The following is a 27,598-nucleotide window of genomic DNA, read 5'->3' on the forward strand; positions in this document are numbered from 1 at the left end:
CGTGTCAAATGAGCGTCTTGGAACTGAGGCCATGACCACGTCTCTCATGTTTTCTGGGGGATCTAAGGATTCATATGATTGGAAGGAGCGCTATGTCTTTATCCGCCTTCGGGGTTCAGGCTCTACACAAAGGGTCTGGTTTGTGTGCAACAGGTGGATCTTGGACACCAAACATAAGTGTCCGAGCATCGAGACTGTTCAGGAGTCGGCTAGAAGGATCCTGAAGATCAGCAGGGACTGCAAGGAGGAATGGCTTTCAAATCCAACCCTTGCCAATGAGGGCCTAGACGTTGGGACCTGTGAGTGTTAGCCCTTATCTTTCTTTCCTACTCCCTTATTCTTTTTGTCATTGTCGAACATTGATTCCATTCAGTTTTTCTACGCAGTTGAAGACCTTTGGGAGATATCTTACTCCCCCGTTACCAAAAGGATGATTTTAGATTTCCCCAAAAGTAAGGGCTCTTTAGTTCTTGCAAAACTGAAGAAAAGAGTTGAGAAAACTCCTAAAGACTTCTTAGGGTAAAGAATCTCCTACTCTCTCTAGGTCGAAGAAGACGGCCGAGAGAGACCTTAAGACCTTTCAAGAGGTCCCGAAGAACAGTACAGAGGCTTGCCTAAGGAATCCTTCCTCCAAATCTTGGGCTCCAAAGAATAAAAAGGACTCCTAACCTTCCCCTCGATTGGGAACACCGCTTGCCTCATCTCAAGATCCGTTCGGAGGTGATGATGAAACAATTGCCCAAGCGCTTGAGGTGGTTAGGGTTAAGGCTCAAAGAGGTCATCCATCTGCAGATATGGAGCCAACCTTAATGTACCCCGCCATTCCAATTCTTTCAATTTTTAGGCGTATACTAACGTCTATATCACCTGAGGGCCACTCAAACTTGACAGGGAGAGCTTTGTTGGGGGAGACCGTGGTGCTATCCCCTAAGGAGATTCTAGAGAGGATAAAGCGGCCGGAGCATCAAAGGTAATAGAATTCACGTCCAAGTTGGGGAAACGCTCTTTCGCGAGTTTCTTCATATACTCGAATTACCCCCAAAGAACCCCTTCAAGCTCCGACGCGTAAGCCTCAAAATTTTGGAATTCTTCGCAGCCATTTTGAAAAGCCACACGAGTATCCTCAAGGGTGGATCGAACATTCGTGTTAGCTGCTTGAGCCGATCACCCTTTTCTGTCTCGGACTAAGTACTTGCAAACGAAGTTGGGGACTTGTTTCCCTGTGATCACTCCGATGCTCAAGTTAGTTCACAAAATTATGAAAACTAGAGTATTTAGTAAAAATTGAAGGAGAATATCCCTTTTACTTGCCTTGATCACTTGAATTTATAAGGTGATTTTCCCCATTCCTATTAAGATAAGACTTTTCATTTCGAACTTTCGGGATAAGGATTCTGTCCCTTGCGGAGCCATGATCATGATGGAATGGATATGGAAATCGGTTTCCAAGGGGCTCAGGATAATCCCTACCCCCATGAACTTCAGAGTGATGGTTGAGGTTGAGGAATCTGAGAAATCTTCATTGAGTAAAGGCTAAGATTACCAGTCGGTTTGTTGAGACGGCCCTGTCATGTGTCTATCCCAAACTTGGGTTAAATAGCGACTTTGGCTTAGTTCTCTAGTGAACACGTATCTTTGCTATTATTGGCCGTTTTGCCTAAGTATTGGAGTAATTACGAGGCCGAGGGCATTTCTCTCATCAACATTAAAGTACATGAGTTAAATTAACTTACAAGTGCAGATATAAGAGTGTAAGTAAAATAACGAAAAATTTGAATTGTCACACCAAAAAAATCAAAGTAAATAAATTAAATTAACTAAAAAATACAGGTTTAGGGTGTAATTAAAATAATAAAAAATTTAAATAACTATAAAAAAAAATAAAAGTAGGAAAACAAAAATATAAGTTTGAGCAAGAGACATGCAACAAATCATGATCTGTTATTCTTTACAAGAATTTAATAATTTTGCCTTCTCAAGTATTTTCTCTTTGCAGTATATAATTAAAATGCTATATAAATTTAATAAATAGTTCTTATAAATTGATAAAATTCATAATAATTTTATATAAAATTATTAAAAATTAATAATATTAAATAAATATATTATTAGTTTTAAATAAAATTATTATAAATTATATATATATAAGACTAAAATTATTTATGAAAATATATTTATAATAAATATAGTATTCTCGTACCATCATAAGACTGAACCTGCTACTTCTCTTTGTGGCCTCTGACACTCTTTCGCGTTCGAGTGGGCGTCATGCCATCGTCCCTCTCCGCCAGTGAAGAAGGCTGCCTAGGAGTCTAGAACTCATCATATATATATATATATACTTAGTTAGGATATTTTTTAATATTTATATATATTAATATATTATATTTATGTTATTGTAATATAAATATATAATATTTAAATATTATTAAAAATATTATAATTAAATATTTAAATAATATTTCCAATATATATACAGCCAGATAATTTAATGGATAGAAAATATTATTTAAACCCTTAATTTTGATATTATGTATAATATATGATACATAGATATGAGTAAAATTTTAATTTAACTAAAATAATTGAATTAAATTAATCAAAATTGTTGGTTCGATTCAATTTAAGCTAAGGGTAAGTTTGTTTCGATTTTATAATTTGTTTATTTTGATTTGATTTAGTTTTCGTACTAAAAAAAATAAAATAAAATAACTAAACTTACTAAAATGTCAAAAAATGGCATTATTTTGGTATTTTTTATTTTTTTCTTTTTTTTTAATTTTAATTTTTTATTTATTCAGTTTGTTTGATTTTCATATTTGCTCAATGGATTTGATTCGATATTTCACACTGGTTTAATAAAATCTTAATAAAAATATTATACCTAAATATAAAAATATATAAAATATTAATTATATGAATTTAAATATATAAAATATTAATAAAAATATTATACCTAAATATAAAAATAGTATTTCCGTTTGTTCCATCAGTCAGTCAGTGTAAAAGATTTTCATTCGTGCCCAGTTGTCATGTCACACACTCTCAAGTTTTAATTATTGTATTTTAATTTTAATATTATAATTATTAAATTTTATTTTTTTAGTTATAATTAAGAGAGAATAAAAGTTCAATTTATTTGAGCAAACTGAATCGAACCGATCGAATTTGTTGATTTAATTTATTTATTTTTTTTTGCATCAATTCAGTTCGATTAATTTTTCTCAAAAATTTAATTTTTGATTTTCAGTTCAATTTTTAGTTAGAATAACCAAGCTAATCGAACTGACTAAACTTTAAAATGATATTGTTTTTTATATTCATAGAATGACATTGTTTTCTTAAGTTTTGTATATTTTCTATCGATTACTTTAATTTTTTTTATTTTTTTTATTTAATCAGTTTAATTCAATTTATACAATTTGAGTTCAGTTTTTTCGATTATTGATTAGTTCAGTTTTTCAGGTTAATCAATTGGTTTGCTTAGGTTTTGCTCCTCAATTTAATTTAATCAGTTAGTGAATTTTAGTTTATTCAGTTATTGAACTGATCATTTGTACACCCCTACTTATAATTCATCCTTTCTTTTAATTTTTTATCAAACGTAATAAAAATTTAAATGATATATATTAATATAAACATTAAAATAACTTAATGTTAAGATTAAAACAAATCTACCAATCAAGTAATTTTGAAGTTTATATTTATGTATGCCATATTAGTTTTTGATGAAAAATCAAAAGATGAATTGAATTGTCGTAAAAATTAAAATTTAGTAACAATGAAGACAAAAATTAAAGTACACTGACTTAGAGTTGTCGTGTTAATCAATTTTTCTTAGACTATTTTTTTTAATACTCTTTAGAGGTTATTTTCATTTCTTAAAATTTTTATTTTTGAAAAAAATAAAATTCTAGGGTATTTGTGAGTATCGATACTTTATATTACATAATACGAGAGTGTAATGTCCAACTATGATACATAGCAACGCTTCAGGGGCACTCTTTTGGTGTTTTTGAAATGTTTTCTATACCAAAACATCAAGAAACACTAAACAAAAAAATTTTTTAGATAGTTTTTATAATTTTAAAAATATTTCATAATATTAAAAAATATTAGAAACACATTTTTAATTTGAAAATGCGTATTCGTCCAGAAAGAGATGATTTTTTTTATATTATATAATATAGAAATATAGGGAAAATTTTTATATTATAATATATACTATATAATATGAAAATAATATATTATATATTAATTTTTAATATATAATTTTCTATATTAAAAACTATATTCACAAAAAGGTCATTATATTTTTTTTATTTACGTGTTTTTTTATATTTTTATTTTTAAAAAATATATCATTTCTTTGTTTCTGTTTTGTACGATATCTGTTTTTTATTTTCGTTTCATACAGAGTATCGATGTACATCTGTACCAAAAAAAAGGTGTTTTTAGAAAGTAAGTGTCCAAATGGATATATCCATTGAAACAGGAAAATTTTGAAGTGTACATAATTCATTATCACTCGTATAATCACTTTGGTGAAATTAAAATGCTATTTGGACTCTTTAGGTATGACATTTTTTGTGACACTTATATATTAACATATTATATATTTATATTAATATAACATAAAATATGACATATTCATATATAAATATTATAAAAGTATATTACAAATAAATATTCGAATAACATTTTTATTTGTGAAATTTAATGAAAAAACAACCAAAGGGCAAATTGTAAAATTATCGAACTATTCTTGGAGACATGGCCGGCTCAAAGGATAGGGTTGGTGAGGCATGTGGTTAGGACCCCCAACCCCTTGAGTCTAATAAATAATTATTTTAATTTTATTTAAATTTTTAATTTTTTGTTAAAGGGTTGGGGGTCCCTAAATTAATAATGGCCTAGGGCCCCCCAATCCCTTGAGCCGGTCCCGTTGGAGAATAACAAATCTTAATTTGCCACGAGTCCTTGTCCCTAAATAATAAGACGGTAATATATGTTTTCTATCCAACTTAGATATAAGAAGATAAGTTAACAGATTGAACTCTTGGAGTATCCGAAATGAATTCAGGAGAATCATTGTTTATCCTAGTTTGGCAATGAATTATCTATCAACCCATAGCTACCGAGGTCGAAAATCTTAATTATGACTTTGAATATCTTGTTTCGTTCAACTTATATAAAGAAAGAAATATTCCACAAATAAACTCATTTAAACTAAAAATTGATATGATACGAAACGAAAACGGGAGAATGACATTTTTCAAAAAAGTATGAAACGAAAATATAGGGAAAACAAGTAAATAAAAAAAATATAAGATTTTTTTTGTAAATATAATTTTTAATATAAAAAATTATAAAAATAATTATTCAAATAAAAAAATAAACATAAATTTTATAATGCGTTCAAACAAACATATAATTATAATTTTTGACATCCATGAATCATAACTTATTAATTAAAAACAAACAATAAATTAAAAAAAATAATCAAACGTAAAACAATCAAATATGCATTCATAATATTTTTAAAAATTTTGAGGTAAAGACAAAAAAGAAATTCTATCTCTAATTTGGTTCCGTTTCAAAGCTCTTTGTGAATGAAAATACGTTTCTAAATTAAAGACGGATTTCTGATATTTTTTAATATTATGAAATAATTTTAAAAGAATTGTTTTTACTTTTTTTGATATTTCAAAAATAAAAACATTTAAAAAACGTGGAAAGGCCACTCTAATCGGTGCGTGATAGCTTCAGAATTCCCAACCACCATCAAAATTGCAGCAGGGAGCAAAGATACGAGATCAGAGATGGTTGAAATGGTGGTAGTAGTTGTAGTGTCAGTTGATTGGGCAGCAGCAGCAGAGTTAAGGTTTAGGGTACGTACTGTTTGGGTATCAGATCATCATCATCATCATAAGGCAGGCAGGCCAGGAAGAGGGAATAGGGGTTTCTGAAGTTTTTGTTGGGTTTTACAGAACAACAACATCCAAGGGTTGGTCACTTGTGCCTTCAGAATCCCCTTTCCATCCCCTACCCAAACAGGGTTTTACAGAACAACATCCAAGGGTTGGTCACTTGTGCCTTCAGAATCCCCTTTCCATCCCCTACCCAAACAGGGTTTTACAGAACAACAACATCCAAGGGTTGGTCACTTGTGCCTTCAGACGCCCCTTTCCATCCCCTACCGGGCCTACCCAATCTCTCTCTCTGTAATTAAAGGCGTGAAAAAGAAGCAAAGAGCAGATGAAAATGGGGCAGCCAGCGCTGCTATCCCATCACAAACAAAGGGGAACTGTTAGAGCACCCATATTTTATATTATAAAAAATATTTCATCTAATATAAATGATTTACTAGATTAATTATTTTTAATTATTAAAAATATAATAAATAAAATTTATGGAATGAGAAGCTCAAGTTGAGATAAAACTAAATAAGAAACTCAACCAACAAGCCGAAAGTCAAGTAATAGGCTGTTGTTTGGGGGAGAGTTATTACCATATTGTCCGAGGGGAAGCTCGTGTTTTTGTTCGAGGAAGAGATCAACTAGATGCAGTCTTTCGAATAAGCAATTATTGAACTTGAACAAATAGCAAAAGGACTGAAGCGGGATAGCAAAGTATTTGCTCGAGAAAGTGCTTAACTGTTCAGAAAAGTGAGGTGATTGCGTAAGAGAAATGCTGCAAGGCAATGCATAATCAGAAGGTATGCGAGAATTCTTCTCACGAGCACTCTGATATTTAAGTCAAAAATAATCTCCATAATGTTATGAACAAGTAGAATTCTACATATTTTTTATAGTTCAAATTGTAAAATATTTTAAATATCTCTTAACAACTCTTTGTTTCTATATATTATATTAAAGAGTATTTAAAATATTTTATAATCCAAACTACAAAAAAACAAGTGCAATTGATGCTGAAAATAATTTTATTTATAATATATTACATAAAAAAGGAATAGGTATAACATCATCATTTTTTATCGTCTTCTTCTCTTTATCTTCTCTACTTCTTACCGCCCCTTCCACTCAAAAATCTCTTCCTCATTTGTTCTAGCCAAAGCCTGTTTTCTCTTCTCATCCTTTGTCATCATCGACGAGCCATCTTCCTCTTCTCCTCTTCCATATACAAAAACTTAACGAAAGAGGTAATTGATTACAAATACTACTTTGGATTAAAAGAGTATAATAAATGATAATTTTTAAATAAAAAATATGAGTTACAATCATATGATTGAAATTCTAGATAAAAATAATGGTTCATATGATTATATTCATGTACTCTTAGATCATGATATATAAAAAAAATCATACTATAATTGCATCAAAGTTACATGGCAATGATGTATCAAATATTCAACAATTAAGTGCTTATTTTAGAGACTTTGAGATGTATGATGATTAGTGATACATGAATTGAACATTGAAGCTTTGGTAACTCAAAGATAATATATTTAATCAAAAGGAGGAAAAGGATGAACTTTAATTTCAACTAATTAATTAATGAAGAAGGAAACCAAGATCATGAGCCCAAATCTATGGCTGAAATTCATTAAATTTCCTTTGAAAGTTTAAAATTTTAAATATTTAACTTCTCTATAATTTTATTCTTGATTAATAATTTTTTCCAACTTTATTTTTTGGGTAAAAAATCGGATTTATATGTCAGAAAGAGAAAATGACCATAATGTCTTAATTAATCTTAAACAATTATACATGATTATATTATTAAAAATTAATTAAAAATAAAAATACTAAACATACTCTTTAAGTGGAGAAAAGTGGCATCAATCGATGATTTGTTACACATTAATTTAAAATAAAAATACTAAACTTACCTTTACAAGGAGAAAAGTGGCATCAACTGATGATTTGAGAAATAAAAATAAATAACAAAAGTGAGAAAATTTGAAAATTTTTTGGAGATTATTTTGCTTCCACGATTCGTAGATAAATTGAAGACTAATTTACTTTTGTGATTTAAATATGAATTAGATTTCGTTGAAATTATGGACTGAATTACAAGCAAAATATTTGGATCTGCACTACTAATTGAGATGATACATTCTTTTCAACGTAATGTGTAACGGCCCGCCTCCCGGAGCCCCTACCGCAGATAGAGGATCCGTGAGAGGGTCATTATTAAAATAATATCGGACAATGACACAACTACAACACACCCACAATAACATAACCCTTATTTAAATCATAATCTCTTTTTATTATAACATCTCATAAACATCTTTACAAACCTTTCATCACTTGGGCCCACTTGGGCTTACATAATATGCCTCCATCTCACAAACATAAAGCATTACTTTCATCCAGACACACGACACCCAGGATCTAGGTTTGGGAGAGCTCTGCACTTGCTACCATGACATGTCAATCTGAACCCAACCTCGATGAACGTACCTGGAATGATGTTAAAAACAACGTGAGTCGCGAGACTCAGCAAGCTCTAGAAAAGAAAGGTTACGGGTTTAGGATAGGACTCTTCCCATGACACCCCATGCAATTCATGTCAATGAAATCACGCCATGTCATGAGCTATACGTACCTTACTTCTACATGCATAACATAAAATAAACTGCACATAAGGAACCAGGGGCCCACATAAGTCAAACATTGGCACCCGGGTCCCACATACAAACCTGTTGTAGCCTAACATAGGCTACCATATCATCATTCTCTTAGACCAGCCTTTTCCTGACATGGTCGGCTTTTCCTGACATTCAACTTTTGTCTTTTCCTGATACTTGTTACGTACTTTTCCTGATTCCCATCATATTCTCATGTGTTCATCATGTCATACATCACATAATCATATACTTCCGCGATCTTGGTCTTCCCTCGGGCCAACCCCGAGCTAATATCTAAGCCGAGCCGAAGCTCACATGAGTCGGTACTCCCGACACCTGGCACGGTACTCCCGTCCAGAATAACAGTAACATTAGAACCATGCGATGCAACACATAAGAAATGCAAGGGCTTCCGTAGCATAAACGTGATGACAAGGCCCCCATAAACCAAACATCAGGCCCTGCTACGCCCACACATAAGAATTCACACATGCGACATGCTCTAAATGCATATGCTCATCTAGGGTACCCAAATTGGCTCTTGGACCAACCGGGTCATGTAAATGTTCACACATCCCGTCACACACAAAGCATGTCCCCACGTGAATGCAACCCAGCCCTTTGTAGCACACACATCATGAAATGCACAAACCAAGGCGGGAATCTGGAATACCAGCTCTTTTGGCCGTCTAGCGCTTATCGTAACAACCGATGACTGGCGCCCATACATCCAGCCATCAACTGCCACGACCCACGGTCAACAGTCAGTGGCTTTGTATCCATACCCTTAGACACACTTACTGACATTATTGACTTTATATTTTCCCAGCTTAACTTTACATAACATTTTTCCATAACTCATAACTCCTCATGTACATAACCACATAACATCGTAATACCATTCTTATTACTTTTCATTCACATAAAGTCATCTCAACATACATAATAAACTCTTTAACACATTTTCTTAATTCTAACCATAACCAATTTCTCTAAGAACCTAACCCCAACGGGTTCGGCATCATTCCCAAGGAAAGCGGAGCGATACGAAGCTCCGTGACGGTTGAAATAAAAGACGCCATGACATCCTTACTAAACTTATCCCATTAACAATAAACTCATTAATAAAATAAAAGTCGTAAAATGGTTACTACGCAGATTATTATTATTTGTGCGTAGAACCGAGTCATGGTGAGTGAGGGTTTAGAGTAGAAGAAACCTCAAAGACTTTCAAGGGAAATAAATAACGCGAAGAGGGGGTTAGGAGCTTGCCTGAAAATGGTTGATTTCAGCCTCTCTTGTGCTCCCGATGCGAATTAAATCATTTCCTAATAAATAACACATCCGAAACGTAAATTAATTATTTCTAATCGCGCAAAATTTATAATTTACACATATCATGCTTCTACAGATTTTTACCCACGTACCTGATCACTTCCTATGCCGAAAGATTCCAAAATCCTTTTATTTTTCCTTATTTCCTTTTCTTTCCTTTCTTTTCTTTTCTTCTTCTTCTTCCTTTCTTCTCCTCCTCCCACCGCCCACTGCTCCCTGCACGCTACTTCTTCTCCCTTCTTTCCTTCTTCTCCTCCATTTCTTCTTCTTCTTCTTCTTCTTATTTTCTTCTTCCCCGCGCTGCTGGCCGAACTCCCCTTGCTCCCAAAGTTTCCTCTCATTCCTCATCTATTTTCTTCTCTGCTTCACGCCAACACACTGGCCAAAATGGCCTTTAAATTTGCAAGCAAAGCTTGGCAGCCAAGCCACTCACACATCCCTAGGCTAGCCATACTTAATTTCCAATGACTTGGACACGTGGCTGCACCTTGCCCTTATACTAATATGCCAATATCAAGTATTTTGTCATTAATATAGTATAAGTTAATATTATATATATATATATATATTTCACTTATTTCAATTGAAAGCAATTCACGCATAGCAACCTTTTCAAATTGCAAACACTTTCCTTATTTAATTATTTAATTATTTTATATTATATTTGAGCATATTAATTGTTATTATATTATTATTATTATTATTATTATTATTATTTTTTTTTTTGAAGTCACCAATATTTCATAAATCTCCAATCACTCTAAAACGTCAGAATTAATAATTATCAATTACCTCTAAAATTTCGGATATTACATAATGACTATACAAAATATGCCGGGAGAAGTCTTTAACTACGCCACACTTGTAGTCTTGAGATCAATGTCCACACTTTTTCCATATCCCTTAGTATTTGTAGGTTTTAGACGTAAATGTTAATAATTTATAATAAAAATACTCGATTACTCGTCTAAAGATGAAAAACTAAATTAACATGTCATATGACATGAAATGAGAATTAATACAAACTAATGCCAAAATAAAATTAAATATTAAGAGATTAGTACACTTAATTCACCAAACCTACCACTAATGTTTCTAATAATTAATTTGAAATTTTTATTTTAAATATTTAATTATAAGATTTTTATATAATAATAATTATTATGTATTGATGTGCTATATACATAAATTAATATAAAATAAAATAAAAATATATAAATATCATAAATTAATTAAAAGTGAACACTTTCTTCATAATAGACTCCTAGTTCTTTTGGCTAGATTACCAATCATGATGGTCGCCATGCTTTCCATGAATGTCTTATCCATTGACCAACATATAAAATTATTTATCTCAAACAGTCTTTAAGATTATGGATAATTAAATAATAATAAATGTATTTTATTTTTAAATAATATATATTTATTACACCTTATTTTTAACATTTAAATAGTTTTATTAATAAGTGCCCATAAAATTTTTAATTAAAATACAATAAATACACTTTATTTTCACACACATATTTTACTAATAAATGCATTTATTATTTTCAACGACCACATGAAACAAATGAAAAATGTTGAAATTTAAAAATAAGTTATAATACATACATAATGTATGTCGGGAAAAATATGTATTGTTTAAAATTCATGCAAAAAGAATAATATTATAAAATTTTATATATTATTGTTGTTTAAATAAACAATAAACATAGATCATATCCTATCGAACAGATATAGATAATACACTGCCCACATGAATTTAGACTCGAAATCTACAACCTTGCGACACCCAAACTCTCAAACGTGCGTGGAGAACCTTCTGCACTACTCTCAAGAATTAATTAAGACGATCTATTTTAGGGTTTAAAGTTTGATGATCTATTTTATAACTTTAGTGTTTGATGATTTTATTATATATAAATTATATTTTTAGTTTTTAAATATTATATTTTGTAATAAATTAATTATTATATTTTTATTTTTGTTATCACGATAAAAAAAATTTTAATTTTTGTTATAATTTAATATATATATATTTTATTTTGAATCAAATTCTATAAACAAAAACTAACTCAATATATGTTAATATAAACTCAAAAATCACTTAATCTTAAAACTACATAAACTCCACTATCAAGTGATTTTGAAATATATTCTATATAAATGTACACTATGTTAGTTTTCAACCATCAAATTTGACAAAAAATCAAAAGGGAGGCTGAAATGTAATAAAAAATAAAATTTAGTAACTAAAGTGTATTAATCAGTTTACCTATTTTATTACAAGGAGTTGAATGACTGGATCGGGTTTGGAAGCAAAATGGGTTAGGGTTTCAGCATTCTGGGTTGGGCTATAGCCTCATTCGAAGAACTGAAAGCTGGCTCTGGCCCAATTTGTGATCCGGATCCAGATTGGGGCCCAAAGAATATGAAGTTGATGGAGGATAAGTAGAGACTAAAGAAATGATAAATTGCACATTTGACCTTATATAGTTTGATTCATTTACAGGGAGACTTTTTATGATAAATATAAAAGGATCAAAACCTAAATGGAAATTGGAAGAGATGAGATAAAAAGACAAAAATACCTTAATTTTGATTTTTATTTATTGTCCTCGAACTTTAGTCAATATTTTCATAATTAAAAATATTAACAATTTATGTAAAATTTAATGTAAATCCAACTTTCAATTCCCTAATAGAATTTAAGCGATCCATATTAAAAAGGATAAAGATATTTGCTCTCTCGATTTTGATTAAATATCAATACCCATTAAAAAATGTCTCTTCGAGACTTTTATTATTCAATTTTTTTCAATTGGATAAATTGATTTGATACTTTTTGAGTTTTGATTATTTAGTGTAAATTACTACTAAATTTTAAAAATCACCTAATTAATTTTTAAAAAATTTCAAAATCGATCAATACACCCTGTCAATTAGTCATAACACACATAAACTTCACCCCATTTTTAAGGGATATCATGATTAATTTTGAAAAATTTAAATACCGATTGAGTAAATTTTTAAGTTTATAAAAATTTTAGATTAAATAACCAAAGTATAAAGTGTACTATTGATTTTTTTTTTTTTTATAGGAGTATATTAACAAAAAAACGTTAAATGGTTTACATCTTACGCTAAGAAATATCTCGAGCAATCACAAAAAAATTAGAAAAAATCACAAAAGAAATAGACTAACACAGGACTAATCTTACGTCATTATTTACAAAAAATATGCATAAGACTAATATCATCAAACTAATTCCATAATCATTGAACCTGAATCTTTTGAACCTTTTTTTAGCCTTTTTGGTCACATTTTAAATTAAACATCTTTGCCATGCAAATGGAAGAAAAAAAATAAATATATTATTTAAATATTAATTTGTGACATTTCTAATGATATTTATACATTAATATGAAATAAAATATAACATTAATATATAAGCAAATAAAATCTTAAACAGAAAGAAGGAAGCCATGTATGTATTGATATTAAAGACACAAGAGACCTGCTTTACATGCAACCTAGCTCTCATACAGGTGTCACCTCTCCCCCACGTGTCCACTCTCGCTCTCTTCTTTAAAACCCTCCACCTCTCTCCCGACCGCCACCACACTGCTCGGCTCACTCTCTCTCTCTCTCTCTCTACAAAGCCTTGAACAACTCAACCCCCCCCCCCCCCCCCCCCCCCAATTCCTCCATTTCCGCCGCAGTCCATGGCTGAGTACCAACGCCCGCAGGACCAGCCCCACCACCAGTTCCGCCTCAGAGGCGCCTTCAAAGGCGAGCAGGGTCCGTCCAAGTCCCAAGTCGTGGCCGTCGCCACCCTCCTCCCCGTCGGAGGCCTGCTCCTCCTCCTCGCCGGGATCACGCTCACCGGCACCCTCATAGGCCTCGCAGTCACCACGCCGCTCTTCGTCATCTGCAGCCCGGTTCTCGTCCCCGCAGCCCTCACCATCTCGCTGGCAGTCGCCGGATTCTTGACTTCCGGCGCGTTCGGGATCACGGCGTTGTCGTCGTTCTCCTGGATCCTCAACAACCTCCGGCGAACTAGCGTGCCGGAGCATCTGGAGCAGGCGAAGCGGCGGGCCCAGGAGGGCGCGGGCCATGTTGGCCAGAAGGCTAGGGAGATGGGCCAGAAGACCCAGGAAACCACTAGGACGTAAGTAAGCCCATGGCTTGGCCCTCATGGGCCGGGCCCATTAGAGTTGTGTTTATCTTATGCGGGTACGGGGTGTGCTTGAGTTTCCGTCACGTTCGATTTGATGTGTACACGTGGCGGTGTAATAAGGTAGGTAGGTGGTGTGCGATGTAGGGGTAATTATGTAATTTCCATTTTGGTGTTCTTTATAATTAAATGCTGAAGCTTTGTTCGAATATATATATCTAACCAAAAAAAAAATGAACAAAAAAAATTGATTTAAATTGATTCATTAGGGGTGAGTAATAACTATACAGATTGAATTGTTTAAGGTGAATAAATTGATTTAAAGTAAAAATATATATATATATTTTACTAATTAAATAAATTAAATATAATTTAATTAAGCCGATTAACAAAAAAAAAATGAACTTTGGTGAAGACGTCGAGGCTGGCCTTCGCCAGCAAGGCCGAGACAATTGGTCTCGGCCACAAAAAAAAAAAAAAGGGTCGGTTGGACCCCCATAGGTCGCCACATTAGGCGAGGCTAGCAGGATCTCGGCCAGCGAGGCCGAGCCGCACAGCCTTCGCCAACAAGGGCGAGACCATTGGTCTCGGCCATAAAAAAAAAAAAATGGAGAAGCTTCTTACTTTTTATTCCACTTTAAAAATATCTTCACTCTAATAATGTTTAGGAGGGGATCATATTCATCCTCTTTTATAGAGTTCTTTGAGAGCCATAAGAAATGTGAGAGGACATTGAGTTGGTAAACAAGCTCAATAATTAAGATAGTTAATCTTATTTTTTGCAAAACTTTTTTTTGCAAGAGTAGGAAAGCTTGGATGACTACTCCTTAAGCTACCCGAGCTTCTCACCTGCACAGCTCAAGGAGTTGGGGAGGCAAGTGGTGAGGAGATATTTCACTAAGGGCAAATTTACTCTACCACCCTCAGAGACTACCAGTCTGGTACTGCCATGTGTCTATCTCAGGAAACATCACGTGTCCTCCGGATCTCCATCCCAGATTTGATTTGAACGAGAGAGACTCGGTCAACCGAAATTTTCTCCAACGTCCTCTTTCAGAGGTCGTCTTATCTCTTTGGGGGGAGTTTTACACCATCTATAAATAGAGGTCAACTTCTATAGGTATGGGCATCTTACTATTGACTTTCCATTTCAAGTATTTTTTTTACTCACTTGAGTGTTGGAGTCCTCTTAGGGGATTAAAACCCTGCCTTTACAAGTACTTGGTTCGAGACAAATCTCAATAATCGATCCAATATCATCAACGACGAATATTGAAGAATGAAAAAAAGTTGAAAAAGATGTTGGCAAAGGTAACGAGTTGTAGTGGGTCAAAAATTCATTGTTGGAGACTAAAGACTCAAAGTCGGAGAAGACAAAGTCATAGAAGGGTACAAAGGCAAAAGGGGAGAGAAAGGGTCGAGTTGTCAAAAAGAAAGGGGGAGAGTACTCAAAAGTCATGACAATGTGATTGTGAGTTCATAAAATAATAAGTTAAAATGATAGCGTTTTATGACTTTTTGAAACATTTCAATCCATTTAATTATTTTAATTTTCTTAAATAAAAAAATTGAATCGAACCAAATTAATCAAAATACTTAAAACTCAAACTGAATCATTTAACAAATTAAACCAAACTAAACTCCCCATTTTGGCCTATTTGGTTCGGTTAATTCGATTTAACTAAATTTTTACTCACCTCTAACTAGTGCATTATGCATACAAGATTTAAGTCTAAACTACTTATCCAATTCAAGACTAGTTGTTCGTTATCATATACACCATACACAGCACAAACAAGAACAAAAAACATGGAGAAAATCAAACAATCATGAGAAACAAAGACTCAAAAAAATCATATGAATAAGATTATAGCAACAGAGGCCCCCAAATTCAGCTTTTCATTTCTATAGATCGAGACCGGATTGTAAGGGGAATGTTGCGTACAAATTTGACTCGCAAGGCGGGAGCCTCTGCTGTCACGATTGGATTGATGATAACCGCTTAGTGAAGATGTCGAAATCCTCGTCGCGAAGCAACATGCTGACCCTAACATACTTCGAGCAGAACCCGAAATGCTCCCCTCCCCTTGTCAATATCCCGTGGCTGCCAAGAAAGCTTGCGCAGTCTTCTACTCCGCCTTCACATTTCAACCATGCGAAAGCTGCAAAAGAAGAGCATTGTTTACAGGTTCGATCCCGATCCAACCAGTCGACAACTACTACGAAATCGATGTGTACTTACCGGGCTGTGATTCAAAACTGCGGCCACTGAAGTTGCAGAAGGCGGTGGGGAAGTTGGGCAGGCTGAACAGTCGACTCTTTTCAACTGCTGCTCTTAGTTGCTTCCACCTCTTGGCCATGTGGTGGTAGCCGTATCCGAAGAAGGTTTGAGCTTCCCCAGGGCTGTAGGCATTGCCACAGCTATCAGCCACTACCTGCATAATCTTTGCTGCTCGAAGCTGCGAGTCTTTGGAGACGCCCAACGTGTTCAGCTCGATGAACAAGGTCATCTTTCTTGCGACTTCTTCGTCTTTCACAAGCGCCCAACTGCAAGAAGAAGCAGGCGGCAAAATTCAGAAGTCCAAAGACTCATCAAACGATAGCCAATCTATCAGGAACCTGATCGCGTCTTCGAACTGGCAGGCAATTCCCACACAGATGCAGCCGCGAGAGCAGAAAGGCATCTTACCCAATGCGTGTTCCGGCATGGCCAGTGCTTTTGGAGACGGTGAACATCATAAGGTCATGATTGGCAGCAGACAAAATGGGAGTATATTGTGGCCAGTAGTAAGCAAGATCATGAACCAGTATTCCTCCATCCCTGTTGATCACCGCTTGTCTTGTGGACCCATCAGGATTGTTAGGCGAGGTTACGAGCTCGATATAAGGCTTGTTTTCATCGAATGCATGCGCATCGCCGCCCCATTTATACAACCCAGACTTGAGGAAATCAGTCATCAATGGATACGACTACAAGGTGTTCAGAGAAAGGAACAAAATCATTTATCCTATTACGTGGAGTCGGCTAAGTCTTTAGAACTTATACTATACCTAAGAAAAAAGGTCGACTTTGATTGATTACTCAAAAAGATGCAACATACAACCTATGTAGGTACTTACCGAGTAATATGGGACAGCAGACAGCACACTTGTGGGCTCGGATGCATTGGGCGGGCAGAGAGCATATAATGCAGCATGAAACAGTTGTGTTGAACCCGTTCCAACTACTATATAACGGTTCTCTGTAATGGCATTTCCAACCAGTTTGTGCAGTCTAACAACTGCCTTTGCAAACTCTGGCTCCAAAAACCAGCAAACATTTGTGATATCGGAGAAATAGCTTATAGACTGCCACCCAGACATCACAACTGTGGTTTTGTCACCCATCTGCCGCCAAAACCGCTCATACAGCGTTGGATCGCCGCTACCATCGAATTACACATGAAAATAAGAACAACTTCATAAACAAAACATGCCTAGTGGAATTCATAGCAAGTACAAAATGTGAAATTTGGTTGTAACAAACCCACCTCCTCTTAAATCAGGCTAGAAATTCATGTCAATCATACCCAAATCAGTTTTAAAACCCTATTTTCCTGGCACACGCTTGCACGGTAGAGATCTTGGGTTGGCTCTTATGCCACTTGTAATGCAACAGGACCTCACCCAAAAATGCTAGCTTAAGGTGACTAATGAATTCACGGGACCAAGTAATGTACCAAGACCTCCCTAGTAAACTACTGATACAAGATTAGGTAGTGACAATTATATGGTATGGATTTGACAAAGTTACTAACATGATTGGATTGTGATTATAGGCACGCCAAACATGCCTGCAGCACTCCCCGAGGGTGGCTCAAATGGCAACCCACTAATCATATGGTAAGCACGAGGTCATGGCATATTTGACATGAAACATCTTTACCATGATACTAAGAATTTTTCTTAAAATTGGGGGAACAAGCTCATGTATATGGCATGATAAATGTGACTAGAATGGTAGATGATGGACAATAATATTAGATTCTTGATTTCCCTTGAGATATATCATATGATCATGGAACATGTTTTTTTCATTTAGAGGTACTTTTTTCTATCAAATCAATAACCAACATACATACATATTACATAGGATGAGACTAGTAATTAGAACATTGTCGCTACGATCAAGAATGCTAGTTGTTAGTGCACTATGTCCACCCTAATTAGTAAGAGTTGCTAATCTCATGTATAGGTTAACACACACAGTACCAATCTATATGAAACAATACGAGTCAATTGGAAGACAATGACCTTCAAGATTGTGCTAGTTTAGGTATGAATATTGTGTAACTATAGGTCTATTCTTGGACATTTTTTTCCTTACTCCCTTTTCAACCCTATAAATCTATTTCAAAATAAAAAATGAAGGTTAATTTACCCTTATTGTTAAGCTCTAGGGTTAGTAAATAAGATTTTGATGATAACAAAAATAGTTTTATCAAATAAATATTTTTTACTAGTCTCCTGTGATATAATAGATTTGTTTCTCATGTCTATATATCTTAAGTTGATTGATAGTTTAGCCTAAGTTGACTAAAGTAAGGCAAAATGGTTGTATCTCATCGTATACCTCTTAAGTCGACTAAAGTTTCTCTTCAATCGATTGAAGTTGGCCAGTGTGTTTGGCATGTATCTTAAGTCGAATGAAGTTGATATTCGATCGACCTAAGTTGGCCAAAATGTTTGACCTTTGTCTTAAGTCGACTGATCTTTCAACCGAAGTTATAAATAAGGTTGCTAGACGGTTTCGGTCGACCGAAGTTGTATGTTTAGTTGACTGAAGTTCAACAGTCGTTTTTGTTTTTGTTATTGTTGTTGCATCACTTTTTGTTGCACGCCCATGGATAGTTTTTTATATATGATGTCACCTTGTTCCTCATTTTATGGCTTGCTTTCCTCGTGCAAAAAGTTTATTTGAATTAAAGGTAAGTTATCTTTAGACATGCTCCTTGTTTTAATCTTTTTGTCTCAAGGTGGTTATATTAAAATTTTCATATCTTGATAAATGTATTTTACTCATGCAAAAAGATTATTTGTTTTTAATTAAAGATGGGTTGTTGGTTGACATGTTTCCTTATTTTATTCCTTGTTATTTGTAAACAACCTAAAGATTTTTTGAATTTCAAACTTTATATTGACCATCTCTATAACAACTAGTTTTTGGAAGATGTATATATGTATAGGGTAAGTATGAGGGCAAAATGAGATATGAACAAACTTGATAGAGCATTCAAACAAGAGTGAGAAAACTCAAAGTGCTGGAAGTGTGTTAGCTGGTGGAACTCTCAACCGTTGGTGACTTGTTTGTAATTGTCTCTGGTTGTAAGTTTGTTGTTTTCACTCATTTGTTGTGTGAGGAGTTTTATTTACTAGCAGTGTGCTAGTGATTCTTGTTTAGGGAAGGGATTGTATGTTAGTTCTAGCTCCAAATAAAAACTAGTGTTGATTCTACTTAGTGGAACCTCAACTTAAGTCTTGAGAGAGAGGATTAGGCTCCTTAGAGATTAACCTCTATAAATATTGTCTTGTTCTCTGTGGTTACTTGATTTTATTGTGCTTATCTATATTGCAATCACTTCGTATTAAGATCACAAATTCAAGGGTTTTCAACAAGAGCTAAACTAAATAATTTTCGAAAAACCCAATTCACCCCTCGTGGGTATTTTTCTAGGCAACAATTGGTATCAAAGCAGGTTTGTAATCTACTCTAGTTGTCTATTACTTTTTCTTGTGATCTTTATTGTCTATATTTCTCTATGGCAACCATTATTATAAATGGTACAACCAAAGGTCAGTCCACAAATAGACATCCTCTGTTCAATGGCACAAACTACATGTATTGGAAAGCTAGCACTACAACAAATTTTGGATTAAGAGGCATTTAAAAATGCCTTAATAGATAGTTTCTTGAGGCATTTTAACTATTAGGGCATTAATAATAATGCCCCATGTAACTGTGCCCCAAAAACGTATTGAGCCACTTACAAATGCCTTAAAAACAATTATAAATTTAAGTTTGTTGCGACATTTAAAAATGCCTCAAAAATTATTGTAAATTTATTTTTCATATCCCCCACAAGACCTTCTCTTAATTCTAACTTACTTCTCCCTCGACTCGAACTCAAAACCTTTCCTTCTTCTTGCACACGCGTGACCACCTAATCTGCACATCATCTTATTAATATATGTATCTATGTTTATTTTATAGTATATCTAAGTTTCATTAGAATTATTCTATTGGGGCACTTAAGATTTGTCTATTAGGGCACTTCATCATAGTGTCTTGTTAGAATTATTTTAATGGGGCATTTCAAAAATTATGCCTTATTAGATTTATCTATTAAGACACTTATATTTGTATATTAGGGCATTTCATTGTTGTGCCTCATTAGAATTGTTATATTGAGGCACTTTATTAAATTGTGCCTTAAAATGATATTTTATAAGGCACTTAATTGTTGTGCCTCATTAAAGTTATTATATTGGGGCACTTTTTTAGATTGTGCCTTAAAATGGTATTTTAGAGGACACTTTCTAAAAAATGCCCTAAAAAAGATGCCTCAACAAATCATTTTTGTTGTAGTGTAGGATGAAAATTTATATTCAAACTAATGATTATGACGCATGAAAATCTATAACTCAAGGTATAAAAAAGCTTACCAAAATAGAAGAAGGGGAAGTAGTTCCAAAACCTGAAAAAGAATATGATGAAGAAGATGCTAGGAAGGCACAAAGTAATGCTAAAACTATGAATCTTTTATACTGTTTACTCTCACCCATTGAATTTAATAGAATCTCAAGTTGTGATGCATCTAAGGAAATATGGGATATGTTGCAAGTAACATATGAAGGGACTGATCAAGTTAAGGAAAATATGTTGCCATAGTTATGAACTTTTTAAAATGAAATCTGATGAATCCATTTCTGAAATGTTTACTAAATTTACTGATATTATAAATAATCTTAAGTCTCTTGGCAAAACTTATCCTAATCCTGAAATTGTTAGAAAGATTTTAAAGTGTTTGTCAAAGGAATGGAAGCCCAAAGTCATTCCCATCCAAGAGTCAAAGAATCTCAAGACTTGCCCTTGATAAGCTGATGGGATCCTTCATCACCTATGAGATGGAGCTCAAAGAAGAGGAAGAAGAGGACAACAACAGCAAGAAGAAAAGAACTATTGCATTGAAGTCAATCGAAGAGGAAGATCAAAAGGATGACAGTGATGAGGATGATGAGATTGCCCTCATTACAAAAAGATACAACATGTTAATGAAAATGAAGTTTCTCAGAAAGAAGCCTCAAAAGAAGATGGAGAAGTCTCAAAAGAAAGAGCTAGTTATCTGCTATGAGTGCAAGAAACCTGGCCATATCAAGCCCAAGTGTCCATTTCTCAAGAAATCAAAGAATAAAGCAATGGTGGCAGCATGGCCCGATAGTGAAGAAAGTAAGCAAGATGATGAACCTCAAGATGAGACTGCAAGTTTAGTTCTCATGGCTCTTGAGGATAAGGTAAAATCAAACTCTCATTCTTTAGATTTAACATATGAACAGCTTCTTGATGCATTTTATGATGTTTTTGATAAACTTGAAGAAGTTTCTACAAAAAATGCCACCTTGAAAAATGAAGTGACTTCTTTAAAAAAAGAAAATGATGCAATGAAAATAAAAATCGAAAACTTTGAAATAGAAAGTGTTTCTCTCATTTTGAAAAATGAAAGTCTTGAAAAAGAAAATTAGAGTTTGAAAAACCAAGTAAAGAGAAAATGAATTTTGTCAAAAAAATAAATAAATAAAGATTATAAAATAAAAAATAATAATTTTTATAATCCTAACCAAAAGAACTATAGATATACGTTTGGCAAAGACCTAAAGAAAAAATATCATTTCTTGGCACATGCTACTCTTGTCATGAAGAAGGACACAAAACCTACTCATGTCCATATAAAAGAAAATCAATTAAGAAAGTATGGGTGCCTAAGAACATACTTTCGGATTTTGCTAATCAAGCCGGACCCAATAAAGTTTGGGTACCAAAAACAAGTGTTTGAAATGCTTGTAGGAGAAACCAAAGTCTCAATGGAGTTCAAAGTGGTTCTTGGATAGCGTATGCTTAAGGCATATGATCGAAGATCCGAACAACTTCCTTGAACTAAAATCAAATGATGGAAGCTTTCTAACTTTTGGGGATAACGACAACGGTAAAACAATTGGTGCTAGAATAATAGGTAATGCTCATTCTACCATTATTGAAAATGTGTTACTTGTTGATGGATTGAAGCATTACTTACTTAGCATAAGTCAATTGTGTGGTAAACGATATATTGTAATATTTGAGTCATCAAAATGTGTAGTTAAACATGAGTCTAGTATCATATTTGTTAGTCAAAGACATGAAAATATTTATGTAGTTGACTTAGATGACCTCTTAACAAATAATGTGAAATGTCTATCTGCTACTAATGAATATTGTTGGATTTGGCATAAGAAACTAGGTCATGCTAGTATGGATTTACTCTCGAAATTAGTAAGACTTGACTTAGGATGAGACTAGTAATTAAAACATTGTCGCTACTATCAAGAATGCTAGTTGTTAGTGCACGACGTCCACCCTAATTAGTAAGAGAGTTGCTAATCTCATGTATAGGTTAACACACACAGTACCGATCTATATGAAACAATAAGAGTCAATTGGAAGACATTGACCTTCAAGATCGTGCTAGTTTAGGTATGAATATTGTGTAACTATAGGTCTATTCTTAGATATTTTTTTCTTTACTGCCTTTTCAACCTTATAAATCTATTTCAAAATAAAAAATGAAGGTTAATTTACCCTTATCATACTTCCATTGGCTCGTCTCTCATCTATCTTAGCATTAGATTATCAACTCACTATGTTTGAGTGATTTGTGTTATACATATGATTCTCCCATTTGCGGGCTTTGGTTGACTTATTCTAGAGGCATCTTATTCAAAACATACATAAAACATGCATCTAGAAAAACAAGCCTAACAAAACATGCACTTAGGCTAACATAGTCAACTAGGAATACATAATTTTCTTAATGACTTGATTTCATAGTCTCCAAACAAGTAAAGACAAGATAATGACAATGTTGGTTAATGAAAACTTTTAAGGAAATGACATTTTTACAAAATTTTTATTTATACGAAAACCCCATCAAAATAATATAATAACATTAATGTTTTTCTAACTATAAACAATCCTAGTGTGTATTTTCCATCTTTCGATATGATCATATTATTTTGTATCGAAATTCAGTCTAGATCTTTCTTTTATTTTTTTTTTCTTTTTTGGTACTAAGCAAAACGGCTAAGAGTGGGTGTTGTAACCTACTCCTATATGACCCAAAGAGATTTGGATACAAGTGGATTGAATGCCTCTGGCATGAGCATTATTCAGTTAAAATCGAATTTTCAAACACAATCAATTGATATAGTCCTACATTTTTAATTCATTTTTAGCACTAGCATTTTGACTTTTAGTTTTTAATTGTCTGGCTATAAATTCGGCAAGAATATTAAGGTTTCCATAAAGTTTAGCAATTCTTATGATAGCAATATTTAGTTTTTGGTTAACGCGAGAAATTTTTTTTATAAATTTATCTGTAATTCTTCGATTCCTCCAAGACTTGTATCATTTAATAATGTCATGTGAATCGTTAGAAACATGTGAAGTGTATGGCTACTGGAGCAAGCTACCATGAGACAAATGATCTTCTTTCTAAAGAGATTCGATTTGGAACTATTATATGTCCAAGGTCCAATGAATAAATTGATATATATGAATATTTAAGTATCCCTAAATTTTAGATTATTTACAATACATGTGATTATTTCAACATGTTAATAGTTTTTACCGCCTAATGTTATGGAGTGCATGACTTTTTTCATCTTTTGTTCTTAAATTCAAGGTTTTGAATGCAATTTATTTGATTAGTTTTGTAATTCAGTTATTTAGGTTAAGACTGTTATTCAATTAGTTTTGCAATTCAATTATTTAGGCTAAGACCATGAGATCGATTATTCCAAATTCAATTTAGTTCAATTTCTATTACTCTGAATTCAATTCGATTTCTAAACTCCTTAAACCAAAGAAAAATTATTTTTCTCCAATTAGGATATGCCAAGTGTGTAAAAGCCTCCTACAGCATGGAATACCCAATATGCCCTTGTATTTGTTTTAGCAATTATTGTAATTATTAAAACCAATATAAGGGCATTATTGAACATTAGGGTTGCAATCGAACTAAACTGAGCCAAGCCGAGTCGAGTTTCGCAAAGCTCAAGCTCGGCTCGCAAGCCAGTTTCTAGTCTCGAACTTGGCACGTGCTCGAGTACCTACTAGCGAGATTGAGCTCGGGTTTGCAGGCAAGCTCGGGCTCGCTAGAACCTGTTATTTTGCTTAAACTTAATTCGCTATTAATTTTGCTTTATTATATATATATATTATATTATGTTAAATAATAAAATTAATGTATATAATAATTTTAAACATATTCAATTTAATTATGTTATTATAATTATTTAAAGTTTAATAATTTTATGTTAAATAATATATTTATAAAATTATAAATAAATGTATTGATATATTTATAAATGAGATTATTCACGAACTATTCGCGAATTTATAATCGAGCATATTTATAAGCCTCTAATCGAGTTTATTAGTATTCACGAATCTCTAATCAAACATATACGCGAGTTTTAACGATTCAAATTTTACATGACTCAAACTCAACTCGTTTACAAATCAAATTTTAAAATTAAACTCAATCTCGATTTGTTCACCTTAACGAACAAATTCGAACGAGATTTTGTCAAACTGAATATCGAGCCACTCATGAATAACTCGACTTATTTGTGACCCTATTTAATATTTAATGTAGTAGACCTATCAATTGGATTAAATAACAATATTCTCTATACATAAAAAAAAAATAAGGGTAAAATCGATATTTAAAAAACGCAAAGGGGCATGAGAGAGCAGATCCCACGTCTCTAAAATGCGCCGTGGGAAATCACCACCACCCAGACCTGTCCTTCTGTCTCTCTAAAATGGTAAAAAGATTGCCGTTTGGTACACGCAAACCCCCAGCGCACGCTAGGGATCGTCAGTCGCACATACCCTACCAGTACGGTTCATAGAATCCAACAACCTCCTAATAAATCACCAAAACTCTATGCAAAAATATCACATATATCCCTCATGATTTCCCATGCATTTAAACCCCTTTTTTTTTTTTTAAATACACACTTATGGGATAAATTAGATTAAAAATATTAGATTAAGAAAATATTATATTAAAAATCTATATTTGATACAAATTTAAAAAAAAAATCCTAAAAAAATAATATTTCTAAAATTTATTTTTAATCAACCTTTTTTACAAAAGAAAAAATTCTATGAAAGGGGTTGAGAATTTTGAATTCCCATGAATTAGAAAAAAAAATTAATAAATAAAAAGACTAAAATATTCTTTACCCTCTTACTCTCTTACACAAACATATATATTATGTATACACATATATACATAATGTGGAAAAAAAAAATATTTTTTTACTTCTAATATTTTATATAAAAAAATATTATTGGTACATCATTATATACACCTTGAATTACACAATGATGTACTAATGTCTAAAATACCTTCACCTAAAATGATGAAGCAATGAATATTTATATCATTTATGTGTCTTGCGTAGTCTAAGGTGTACATAAATGATGTACAAATAACATGATCATTTAATATACTAAAAGAAATTTCTCATTTTTAAATAAAAAATCAAATAAGGATAATTTTGAAAAAATAGCATAGATTATTAGAAATATTGCATTTAAACAAAATATAAAAATATAAGATTCTCAAAAAAAAAAAAAAAAAAACCTAACTGATAATGTTTAAAACTAACCAAATACAAAAATGTAATATTCTCATAAAAAAAAATACCTAACTTTTTTTAGAATGTTTAGAGTATTCTCGAACATCATGGATCCCATAAATCTAAAATTTTCTTATGTATCAAATGTCCTATTAGAGTGACACTCTATATTGATGTATTAAATATTTACATAGATATAATATATTAATAAATAAGTACTTAATTTATTCAGTGTTTATAAGTTAATTTGAGTTTTATATAAATTTAATTTAATCATAAAAGTAAAATCAAATCAAGCCAAATTAATTAGATTCGGGATAAGTTTAAGACTTACAAAATTAAATCAAAATTATAATTGGTAAATTGCGCTTAAATTATCAAAAACCACAGGAACTAAAGCTGAAATTTCAGGCTTTAAAAGGAGTGTTTTTTCGAACTTACTGATCCAGATTGACCACTCGCCCGCCGTCGTCTTCAACCTCCTCGGTAAGAGCGGCCGAAGCTGACGCCACCTCCCCCACTAGCGTCCTCTTGCTAGCGTGCGCCTGCTCCGGGGAAGGGGAAGAAGAAGAAGAAGAAGGAGAAGGATCCGCCATGTAAGCCGCCTCGCTGCTTCGCTGCTTCTCCTCCCAACAGAACACGCGGGGGCCAAGCGCCACCCGCCAAGTCTCGCCGACGTGCCCAATCCTCAGAATCAGCCCAACGTTCAGCGCCAAAGACAAAGCCAGAAGATGCTTCAGCGACAGAGCCCTCATCTTGTCCATTCTCGTAACTCAATAATCCAACCAGAGAATAAGAGAGAACAGGGGAGAAAAAGTATTAATGGAGTTTTCTCGCCGGATATGTGTGTGTGTGTGTTCTTGAGCTGGTAAGAGAGTGGAAACTCTACTTCAATGAGTGATTCAGTCCACCAACCAAACTCACTGTATTGATTTTCTTGGGAAAATAGACGCCTCAACTGGGGATATTTGAAGGACCCAAGAAATGACAGGCCAAAGATTTTCCAGGAAGATTGCGGGTTTCAAATACTGGGTTATGGAAGAAAATGAGTGCAGATTATTGGAAAGACCTCAACGCTCATGAACTGTACTGTGCTCAGTTGAATCTGTAGATGGAGAAGATGATGAAGATGTATGTAAGTATAGAGAGTGGAGTGGAGATGGAGATTGGAGAAGAGGGAAGAGGAAACTGGGATTTAAAGGCTGCTGCTTCTGCTGCTCTTCCCTTCTGTCTTGCTGTTGCTGCAGCAAGGCACCTACTCCATTTATTCTTCTTGCTCTCTGTATTGGCAGTATAAATAATGCTCAGTTAAAGATTATGGTTATAGTAATTTTTAATAATCAATAGTTTTTTTTTATTTTTTTAACCATACTCTTGTTCATATTCATTTTACTCAATTTTTAATCATGTTTGTCGGATATGGATACTAATTTTTTATTTTTTATTTTGTTATAATGTAAAAACTCAATAAGTTCCCGATGATAAGCAGTTTTTAGTCTAAAATATTCTATCTTTTTAAAAACTTATGATCCATCTTGACTCGATT

General features: G+C 33.2%; 2 protein-coding genes across 3 annotated transcripts; one reads left to right on the top strand and one right to left on the bottom strand.

The window, feature by feature from the left end:
* The first annotated feature begins 13,621 nt into the window (after positions 1-13,621).
* On the top strand, positions 13,622-14,312 carry LOC127790648 (oleosin Cor a 15-like). Its single transcript, XM_052320233.1, has one exon. The coding sequence runs from the start codon at positions 13,658-13,660 to the stop codon at positions 14,105-14,107; it is 450 nt and encodes a 149-aa protein (XP_052176193.1). The 5' UTR covers positions 13,622-13,657; the 3' UTR covers positions 14,108-14,312.
* A 1,677-nt stretch (positions 14,313-15,989) lies between these two features.
* Positions 15,990-27,336, bottom strand: LOC127790523 (tryptophan aminotransferase-related protein 2). Of its 2 annotated transcripts, none has more exons than XM_052320072.1 (5): positions 26,494-27,336; positions 17,230-17,533; positions 16,799-17,049; positions 16,352-16,656; positions 15,990-16,271 (listed from the first exon to the last, which is right to left on the bottom strand). In XM_052320072.1, the coding sequence occupies exons 1-5, from the start codon at positions 26,814-26,816 to the stop codon at positions 16,087-16,089; spliced, it is 1,368 nt and encodes a 455-aa protein (XP_052176032.1). In that variant the 5' UTR covers positions 26,817-27,336; the 3' UTR covers positions 15,990-16,086. The 2 variants fall into 2 exon arrangements, with proteins under 2 accessions (XP_052176032.1, XP_052176031.1); XM_052320071.1 differs by having other exon boundaries at positions 16,799-17,079; positions 26,494-27,333.
* Positions 27,337-27,598: the final 262 nt, after the last annotated feature.

This window comes from Diospyros lotus, chromosome 14 (genome assembly GCF_014633365.1).
Source record: "Diospyros lotus cultivar Yz01 chromosome 14, ASM1463336v1, whole genome shotgun sequence".
Lineage (NCBI taxonomy): Eukaryota > Viridiplantae > Streptophyta > Magnoliopsida > Ericales > Ebenaceae > Diospyros > Diospyros lotus.

Excerpts from the sequence above, each read along its gene's own strand:
- LOC127790648 (XM_052320233.1), top strand. The coding sequence starts at position 13,658 with ATGGCTGAGTACCAACGCCCGCAGGACCAGCCCCACCACCAGTTCCGC.
- LOC127790523 (XM_052320071.1), bottom strand. The coding sequence starts at position 26,816 with ATGGACAAGATGAGGGCTCTGTCGCTGAAGCATCTTCTGGCTTTGTCT. Across the intron at positions 17,534-26,493 it reads CGAGTGGTCAATCTGGATCA|CGGCGATCCAACGCTGTATG; the intron begins GTAAGTTCGAAA and ends ATTCGATGGTAG. Across the intron at positions 16,657-16,798 it reads CATGCCGGAACACGCATTGG|TTGGGCGCTTGTGAAAGACG; the intron begins GTAAGATGCCTT and ends TTCTTCTTGCAG.